General features: G+C 40.0%; 1 protein-coding gene across 1 annotated transcript; it reads left to right on the top strand.

Moving 5' to 3' along the window:
* Positions 1 to 275: 275 nt before the first annotated feature.
* On the top strand, positions 276 to 3,873 carry LOC148103081 (chymotrypsin-like protease CTRL-1). Its single transcript, XM_087831225.1, has 6 exons — positions 276 to 391; positions 945 to 965; positions 1,223 to 1,433; positions 2,169 to 2,425; positions 2,516 to 2,634; positions 3,096 to 3,873. The coding sequence occupies exons 1-6, from the start codon at positions 334 to 336 to the stop codon at positions 3,555 to 3,557; spliced, it is 1,128 nt and encodes a 375-aa protein (XP_087687351.1). The 5' UTR covers positions 276 to 333; the 3' UTR covers positions 3,558 to 3,873.
* Positions 3,874 to 10,328: the final 6,455 nt, after the last annotated feature.

Genomic DNA, 10,328 nt, shown 5'->3' on the forward strand with positions numbered 1-10,328 from the left:
GCCCCAAAGTGTGCGTAACAAATCCCAAAAACATGATACCAGTAACAAACTGATCAGGTCTGATTGCAGTCTGCTGTGTGGGGACTTTCACCTGCTACTGTAGGGTCTACCTTACAGTATAAAGCAGCATCAGCTGACTGTTGTTGTGATTGAAAATTGAACCTGCTCCAACTTTCAGTGCCTTCTGCATAACTGCACTGAAAACAGCACAAAGACCAACCAGTCTGACCTGATTCTTTGGTGGGGCCCTGATGACTTCTAGAAACAGGTGGAGCTGAGCATACATCTGACATATTTAAAGTCTAAGATGAGCTGAAACAGTTTCAGTTAACCATGGCTCTGCAACAGTTTGTGTGCTGTGTCACTGTGCTGATCATTTTCTTCTGCAAAGGTGAGAAACTGTTTGAATTTCCTTCCTCTCATTGCTGAGGTTTTATCAGGGGTGGAAGAAGAACGAGATTAATTACAGGTACAAATGTTTCTAAACGAAATGTTGCTCCTGGATACAAGGAAAGAGTCCATTTAGCATTAATGTCATTCAGCATCGTATTTAATATGATAATGTAACGAAGTCACAGTCAGTGGACGTCTTCACTCTTCTTTATTTGATATCAACAGTTTCTTTTACAGACGTGTTGTCGTGTTCGTTAGTTTACTTTGTTGTGTTGGATTTCTAACAGTTGATGAGCTGATATTCAGCAGAGAGTAACTTTATATTACAGTTACTGATGTTTGAGTAAACTGAGAACATTTATTTGATGAGGAACACCGAGGCAAAGGTTTGATGCCAGAGTAACGACACAGGTGACTCTGACCTACCAGCTCATCAAGGTTGTAACTGCAGTCAGCATTAAAGTGTTGTGTTTAGTGTGATCAGTTCTTCAAGTTGAAGAAAACAATCACTGCTTACTTTCACAGGTTTGTCTGTGTTTTCTCATTTTCAGGTTGTCACTCACAGCAGCCCGGTAAGCATCCAAAGACATTTAACCTGTCTTCCTTCTGTCAGCTGTACAGCAATGAGCACATATAAACCTGTGAAATGATTTTTGTTCAGTAAAATCTTTTCTGACACAGAGGAGGGACATCTGTGGATCACATGTAAACCACAGTCTGAGTAACTTCCACATGAATGTCAGAGCTCAGGATCTCCCAGCAGAGCGTTGATCAGTGTTTTCTCTCTCAGTGGTTTTAATGTTTAGCTGTGCTCTCTCTGCTTTGTCAGCATGTGGCAGCAGGGCTGTGAACAGCAGCAGCAGCATCGTAGGAGCTGGTGACGCTGCACCAGGAAGTTGGCCCTGGTTCGCTGATATAAGAGTTGAGGGAGGGCCTCCATTCATTGATGTTGGTTTTGTACGTCTGCCTACCAGTTTTGGTTTTGGAGGGTCTCTGATCAACGACCAGTGGGTGCTGACAGCTGCATCCATCATGTCACTGTGAGTCAGTGCTGCAAGTTTACACTTTGTTGAATATTAATATGATGATGAAGGTGAAGTGTAGCATTCATGTGCACTAGAGATATTTTTAATATTTCCTCACTTCTTCTAACATTTAAAAACAACAGCTGTTGACCAAAGTGCTGAACTGCAAAGTTGTCTGCACAACAATCAAACCAGACGCCACATTAGTTTAATTTCAACTATAAAGTCATTTCATAGATTTCATTGTATTTGAGAAGCATTGATTTTTCTGTCCACTGATGACAGAAGATGGTTAGCTTAGCATAAAGACTTTAAATGGGGAAGCTGCTGCTATTAAAAACAACTACACACCCCTGTGAGGCTCTAAAATGAACACATGCTGGGAAACTGAGATTGGAGAGAAAAGACTCAGTGAGGAAAAGTCACAGTCATGTGTTTTGTTTGTGTGCAGCTGTGATCAGCTGACCTCACGTCACAGTCACTGCTCAGTTCAACAACATGTAAACAGATGTTACATGAGCTCTGTGGCTGATATCCAAAGCCTGCACTCTGTAATGCTGGCATTTAAAAGAGACCTTCAGGATCAGCAGAAGTCGACTTTGATTGACTTTCAACCACCTGTGCACGCACACACACAGAAACACACACAACAAAGGACTGAAAGGAAAAAGTTAACTCGTGGCATCGACTGCTTTGCCCTGTGCTGATGATCAGCATGAGGCACAATAAAAATATCTGTTGTGTGTGAAGGGATTTCAGTAGCAGGGTGGTCTATCTGGGCAGCACCAGCCGCTCAGGTCCAAACCCCAATGAAGTGAATCGCACAGTGGTAAACATCACCTGCCATCCTGGATTCAACTCGTCGACTCGTGAGAACAACATTTGTCTTCTGAAGCTGTCGGCTCCTGTGAATTTCACAGACTACATTCAGCCGATCTGCTTAGCCTCACAAAACAGCACTTTCAACAATGAGACCAGCAGCTGGGCCATCGGCTTTAATTTGTTTGGTAAATCACAAAATATTTAGTTTTATTTTACTTTGCAGTATTGTGTTGGAGTCTTTAGAAAAGCCTGATGTTTAAATTCTCTCCAACTAGCGTCTGTATTTAAACTGCTGGAGGCAATTTTACCAATAGTGGGAAACAATGTGTGCAAAGCCAGATATCCAGGGGTCTCAGACAGCACCATCTGTACTGGAGCGACAGGTTTATGTTTGGTGAGCACAAGTTTATTTCTTATAATCTGTTGTTGACAGTCACTGAGATAATCTCACCTTTAGTCACACTTTGATTTACTTGTTTTGCTGTAATTGACCATAAATATTAATATTCATGTTTATCAAAGGTTGTTTTTTCTAAAGCCTCTAATTTATTTGATGAAACTGATTCCTTTAAACGAGCTGTCTGAAACTTTCTGTGTGTGGAATCGTCACTTTCATTTGCACCAAAGCAGCTGAAGTGGATTCACAGTGGTTCATGTTTCCTCAGTGGACAGACTGATATCCATGAAGTGTTACTGACTGTGTTATACTGGGATGATCAATTTATTTATTACTTAATTTATTTCAGCAGTTTGTAACAAAACTACCAACAAAGTTCAAACTTTAGTGGGTGACAAAGGTCGACCTCTAACAGTTACACATCTGTCCTGATAACTTTCATCACTGTCTTTCCACAGTCAACTGCTGGGGCACCACTGATGACTCAGAGTGGATCCGTCTGGCTGCAGAGTGGAGTTTTCATTTATCCTGGATGCACTGAGGATCCTTCAGTCTACACTCCTGTGTCCCAGTACCAGAAATGGATCAGCGACACAGTTACAGGGACACCACCAGGCTTTGTTACCTTCCCCTCCCCAGACAGTTCATTACAAACCACAGCTCCTCCCACTTCCCCTTCCACCACTTCCACCACTCCTCCCACTGCTTCTCCCACCACTCCTCCCACCACTCCTCCCACTTCCCCTTCCACCACTCCTCCCACTGCTCCTCCCACCGCTCCTCCCACCGCTGCTCCCACTTCCCCGACATGTGTGGGTGTGTTTTGCAGTGGTGAAAACCTGATCCACTTCACTCACTTCACCTCACTGTGTGTTCTCGTTGTGTTGCTCCATGTGTTTGCTGCAACGGTTGGAAACTAGATCAACACATTTACTCAAGTTCAAGTACAAACATGAAGAACTTTACCTGACATGTTACTTTATAACTTTAGGAACCTTTTATTTCACTAGATTTATGGACATCAGGAGGGTTTATCTTATTAGCAAAGTTATTATTTTTATGTGATTATTTTCTCTACACATCTGTCTGTATTTGCTTTACTGTCTAAAAACCGATTGTCATTACGAAATGAAGCCTTCCTACATAATTCTGAGGAGTGAGATGTTGTTATCACACACTTATTTCTGTTGTTTGCTCAAAATCTGAAACTAATCTATTAAAATCCTTTGAAATCTTCTTTTGTGGTGGAATTTTTTGTATATTTCCCATCTGTCCTCAGACTGTGGTTAAATGTAACTACACTGCCTATACCACATGCAAAGAAGGCACGAAGTAGCACTAACAGGTCTAACAAGGCCACTACTTGTGTTACACCAGTGCTACACGGACACTGAGGGAGTTCTCTCACACACAGATAAGTGAACATATCTCGTTCCTCGCCCACTTAGAATAAGACACTGCCAAGACAGAGAGTGTAGTGGTAAAGAGAACGGCAGAGAGACGCTGAATTTAATCCTTTAAACGATCTTATGCTAAACACGCCACCTGGAAATAATTTGTTGTTTGAGGTGTAAAAGTGTCATCAAATCTGCTACATGTCCATTTTTCAGGATCACTACTCCTTTCAACATCTGTTAGTTGTTTTGTTTTACAAAAAGAAAATTTTAGATTTGACAGATTTTACAGAATAAGGCTCTCAGAATGTACATGAATAAAACATTTAGAATTTGCAATTTGAACTATAAACCACCAAACAACAACACATATGTGAACTTTGGTCCTAAAGTTTGCTTCTGGAGTCTCTTTTTTCTAAAAGTGAGTGCTTCAGGACATGTTTTAGTCTACTTGTTGTTCCTAGAGTATTTAAAAGTAGAATGGGAGGCAGAGCCTTCAGTTTTCAGGCCCCTCTTCTGTGGAACCAGCTTCCAGTTTGGATTCAGGAGACAGACACTATCTCTACTTTCAAGATTAGGCTTCAAACTTTCCTTTTTGCTAAAGCATACACTGTTAGACTTTTCATCGCCACTTTACGGTAACATACTGGCGTCACTGTTGCCAGCGTCATACCGTGACGCCGTGTTACGGCAGCTTACCGTTCTGCAGGACGATACAGGTTTTTGCTGGTGTGGTATAATACTCTTGGACAAATTATGGTTACGCACCGTAGCCTTTTTTACGGTATCTCACTGGCGACAGTGACGCCAGTGAGATACCGTTATGTCATTATGTCGTAAATTACGTCAACAAAGTAACAACATACTGTGATTAAGAAATTGGTATACTACCGTTTATTCACGGTATGTCACTGTAAGCCCGCTGCAAGGTAATAAACTGCAGTATATTAACCAGTAACTTACCGTTATCACGCATCATGAGTACCAAAAATATTCATCTCTGCTAGAGGACACCGTGTCCCAACAGGCAGCCATTTACTGTTTAACAGGTCGTAATTGACCGTAATTTCAGTTAACAGTAACATACTGTAAGAGACTGGAGGGTTCCAAAAAAAATGGATGGATGGATGGATGGATGGATGGATGGATAGATAGATAGATAGATAGATAGATAGATAGACAGATAGATAGATAGATAGACACACACACACACAAAATATAATTCATGTGCTTTACACCACTCTATTTCAGTTCTGATTTTCCTCTGCAGAAATACACATTTCCAAAATCAAAAACTGAAAAGAACTGAAAACATATTTTCATTGAGGAAGCACTTGTTTTTATTAAACCATGTAATCCATTATTTCCTCAGATGGTTGTACAAACAATAACGATATTATGTCATATCCATATCATGGCAGATAACATATGCTCAAGTGTTGGGTTTTCTTAGTTATATTTTGTAGGGTCTTAAACCTACAGTGTGAAGTGCCGTGGCATTCATTTTGTTGGCACCATACATATAAACTGAATTGTAATGAATATAATATCAAGCCCCACACGTCTGCCTTTATATACACTTTGTCCAAAATACTGTCTCACACCACCAAATCAATGCACAAAACAGGGTCCACAAGGACATGGATGAGCGTGTGTGGTGTGAAGGAACTGACCTGCACTGAACCCTGATCTTGCTTTGTGGACTGAGTTCATTGATTTGTAGGGTGAGCCAATACATGTGACAATTAAAGTGTAAGTAGCTGAAATAATTTTTAACAAACGGGTAAAAGAAGGAAAAAAAAATCAAAACTGTTGCACTCAAAAAAACCTATTGGACAGAGACAGCGTCTTGCAAGATGGCAAGAGAGCTTGTCTTCATTGTTGTTCGTCTTGTGTAAATGTCCAGAAAGCATGGGCCATGGATCATCTGTGGAGACACAGGTAACAACACATTGTTCAATTAAATTATACAAGGAATTCACTAAAAATGGCAAATTACCTAATTTGAAGTTCTCCACTCAAATTCAGTAAGCCGCTGGAGGAAGGCTGTGACATGAGGGTTTATCGCTTCACAGTGGTCCCAGTCTTTCTGCTTGTCCCAACCTTGGAGCTACATTTTGTTCCCTCTTCAGGGTTTATCCTTACAAAAAAACTTAAAACATGCCATAATAGTAACATACAGTAACATTGAGTTGTGATTTGAAATAATGAGTTACTCATCATCATCATCTATCACTATTAGCTAACTGTTCAAACATACCTCTGAATTAGTTCCAGTGTTGCACACGCTGACTCCTGGTATTCCAGGTTCAATACATAGAATGAACCAAAGACTGACATCGCATCAGCAAAGATGTTCTCTTTGTCCAGCTCGACAATTACACGCCCCTCTGTACTCACCATCCAGCAGGTGGCGGTCAGTGAACTTTGTCCTTAAATGTATAGGGGCAACATGTTGTCATTATGCAACATAAAATAATTTCAATACTTCACTTCTTCACACTGTCTAGATAGTCATAAAGCAAATAGCTACGTACAGTTAATTATTAATGGCCTTATGTACATAAGTCCGTCCTAACATATTATAATTGTACATAATTGGGAATTATTCTGCACATTAAACAAACCTAACAAAGAGTCAGCCCAATTAAATTACCGGAGATGAATCAACTGTATGGTTATTTTGGAGTTTATAGTTTGTGCTGCTGTTAAACTTTACAGTATTGACTTCAGTATTTCTGCTGTTGGTGTAGCTAGACTACTACGTTGATCAGTAATATGTAATGTGAAATTTGATATTGTTACTTTGCTGGAGTCACTGAGACACATGTCCAACAACCTTGGTTTATCAAGGAAATTTGAGCTAACAAAACAGAGACTGGATACCTGTGTCCACGAAAAGCTCCTGTGCCAAACAGAGATTTTAATATGGTCTAATCAGCTCTATTTCATAAATGACTTCTTACCAAGCATAATTAACCTTTGGGGTGCTTGGCAGGCTTTTAACATGCAAACTGAACAATATAAATTTGCGTGCACTGAAGCCACAAAATTTAGAAATACACATAGCTGCAAAAAGTTCAGTGACCAATTACCTTTCCTAAATGTCACATGCAATGCAAAAAATAAGAGTATTGTCAATATGGACCAATTCCCAGTTTTTACATGATCAAAATGATTCACAAAAGGCTTCAATAAACAGAAAATGTGTGCCGACAAGAGAACAGTGCACAAAAATGACAAGATATTTGAGCTCGACGCTTTAATGGGTTTAACATGACTTAGTCAGCACTCCGCACCGTACAGGTAGTACAAGCACACCTGAAAACACTGACCAGCTAACAGCATTAAGCATTTGGGCGCAACCTCGGTAGCTCACCGATTCACCTGTTGCAAACGTCCAAGTTTCTATCAAGTCTCATAAATCCATCAGCAACTATTATACTAGTCTTTTGAGTCTCCACATTCATAGATATTGACATTTTGTCTTAGCATTTGAATGAAAATATCCTGGTAGGAGTAGTAATAAGAACGCATTTCGGACTTCTCTCGAATAAGTGAAAAACACACTTACCTTCAGACTGATTAGCTGGTTCCGATCCAACTTTAATGTGTCCCATGTCAGTCCGTTTTAGGGAAAAAGTGTTAAGTGGTTTCATTTAATTTTGAGATACTCGCGCATGGACGAGCAATTTGGAGTCTAGCAGAGTTATCACGAATAGCATACGATCTTCAGATATAATCCAATCAACCTTGCATTTAACCCGACTGAACATCCAGTTACCTCTGACTACTTCTAAGTTGCACATGTTAACGGTCTCATCATCACTCTGTGCTGCAGCGAACTGGATCTGTGGCACAGAATAGTTGATGGCCATGTTGTTCTCCTGCTTTGCAGCTTTGTTTGAGTCTGACTTGCGGCTTAAACGTGCAAAACTAAGAGAAGCAGATCAATATTTTCTTCTTGTTGTTATTTAATGGTGGTTGGCAACCAGCGAAAGGAGCATTAACAACCTCGAGCAATATTTTCTATCCCCATTGTTGTTTTGTGAATACCCGACGTGTGCGTCATACGTCACGTTGTACGTCAGGTGAAGGTGTGGAGTCGGCTATCGCACCTGTCGCATTAAAAAGCTTTAAAAACATAACAATCGCTTTAAAAACACAACCCAACGCGCTAAACATGAACAAACATAAACACCCGTGTTACATTATCACGTATATCCAGGACATCTCTTCTGAACCGAGACGAAGTGGTGCTACAAAGGAATTATTTCTTTGGGAGAGTGCATTTAATAGCAGTCTGGCCTGCAACATAATGCACCGCTAAAAATACAGTTTCTGCTTGTCCCAGAATTTATTAATTTTGAGAGTGAAGTTGTAGGACTGATGCTGGTTAGTGGTGCAGGTTTCATGGATGTGACACCTTAACTTGTGCAAAATGATGACCAGAGCATATTATTAGGTTAGTTCACTGTAGGCAGAGGTGTCTTAAAAAGTACCACCTTATACAAAACAAATGAAGGTCCAGTATAAGAAAGAATAAGAAGAGAAAAAAGGAACAGCCTGCTAAATGAAGTCATTTTTAAACATCACTCTAAATGTAGCCATCAGTTTTTGTTGCTGGCCATTCAACAAACAAGTATACTTCAATTATATTTCCCAAGTATACCTTACCTAGTACGTATACTAATAATGCTTCTTGGGACTATATTGCCCCCCGTTTTAGTACATAACAGTATTCTTGAAATTAACTTTTAGATGTACTTTTTGTTCACCATAATTGTACTAGCATAATGTCATAATGTCTACAAGAGTATAATTAAAATATACTCGAGTCTATCACAATACTAACCTTACAAGTATACTATTAATTAATAGTATTAATAATGTTTCACATTGTTTGAATAAACAAATACATTTATTAATATATGAGGTTCCATTCAGTTCAAGGAATTAAATTTTAGTGTGGCTGCAACTTACTCCTTAAGTTGAAAATGATGCTGTATATTGTAGTTTATATGTTATACTACTTTCACAGTGAATTGCATTTTATAGTAATACACTCTGAATGAGGATTTAAGTAATTACTCTCAGATCTACAGTAGAAAACAACAGAAATCCGGATGGTGTAATAGTATAATCTCAGTAACATCACCAATTGTTACATTTGCTGTATTTTACAGCTGTTTCCATGAGTACGGTGAGTTACCGTAAAAATAATGTAATTTCATGGAATTTTCCCACAATTACATGCAAATTACAGTACTACACTGCTAACATCCTTTAGAGTTTTGTACTGTTGATTTTGCTAAGCTATGGAAATTACTGCAAAGGCTAACAGTGTGCTCTGTAAGCAGTAATATAGGATCCTGCCTCTGACAGACAGATGATGACCTTTGATGACCTTTGTGCCTGTGAACTCTGTTTTTAAGTTCACTCTGAGCGTGAAACAGCATGAAAACTCAAATTTAAACGTTCATTTAATGAAACACGATTCTTCTTCACATCCTCCTCGTCTTCATATTGATGCTACGCTCACTAAACATCATTAATACTTCACACACACCAGCTTTGTCTCAAATGTCCAACATAATAAATCCCTGTGTGATGTGTGATGAGCTTTAACATCACTGTCACTACTGTGAGCGGAGCTGAACTCTCAGAAGGAGACAAACTAGCGTAAAACTGCGAGAAAGAAACTGAGACTGAATGAGATCCAAACATCTGGAGCTGATTTACATTCATCTGTTTAAACTGTAACACACCTGGATCCCTGTGATTTTATTATCACGGACCCTCACGTGTGATATGTGAGGAGTCCAGCACACACCTGCTTCCTGCTCTCTGCTGACATTGTGACCCTGAGCAGTCGTGTAACTGTGCAGAAGGTCGAGCAGCTGCTTCCTGCTGCGTCTGAGATTTATTCAGGAGGAAGAGAAGATGTGTTTGCTCTTCTTCTCTGGAGCCAACCACAGTCCAGCTGCAGCCCTGATACGCTGCCTTCAGCTGCAGATACTGAGAGTAAACCTGCTGTGTGACTGTGTTTGTTGAGCCTGTAGTTTCAGACTGCTGTTAGTGTAACTGTGCTGCTGCCTTAACTCGGCTTACAGGGCGTGGCCACGATCCTATAGGTCCAATGAAAACTCTGCAACACTAAATGTTTTTAAAGTGGCAGCCTCCTCTGGAGCAGGGCTGTCAAACATAAGGCCCGGGGACCAGAATCGGCCAAAGACTTCAGCCCATTGGACAGCTTTGGAAAATATGAAGCAGGGCATCAGTTTCTGGGCTGTAACT

This window comes from Neolamprologus brichardi, chromosome 3 (genome assembly GCF_056152115.1).
Source record: "Neolamprologus brichardi isolate AB-2024 chromosome 3, ASM5615211v1, whole genome shotgun sequence".
NCBI lineage: Eukaryota > Metazoa > Chordata > Actinopteri > Cichliformes > Cichlidae > Neolamprologus > Neolamprologus brichardi.

Coding starts and splice junctions, on each gene's coding strand:
- LOC148103081 (XM_087831225.1), top strand. CDS start 334: ATGGCTCTGCAACAGTTTGTGTGCTGTGTCACTGTGCTGATCATTTTC. Junction 1,434..2,168: donor GCTGCATCCATCATGTCACT/GTGAGTCAGTGC, acceptor TTGTGTGTGAAG/GGATTTCAGTAGCAGGGTGG. Junction 2,426..2,515: donor CATCGGCTTTAATTTGTTTG/GTAAATCACAAA, acceptor CTCTCCAACTAG/CGTCTGTATTTAAACTGCTG.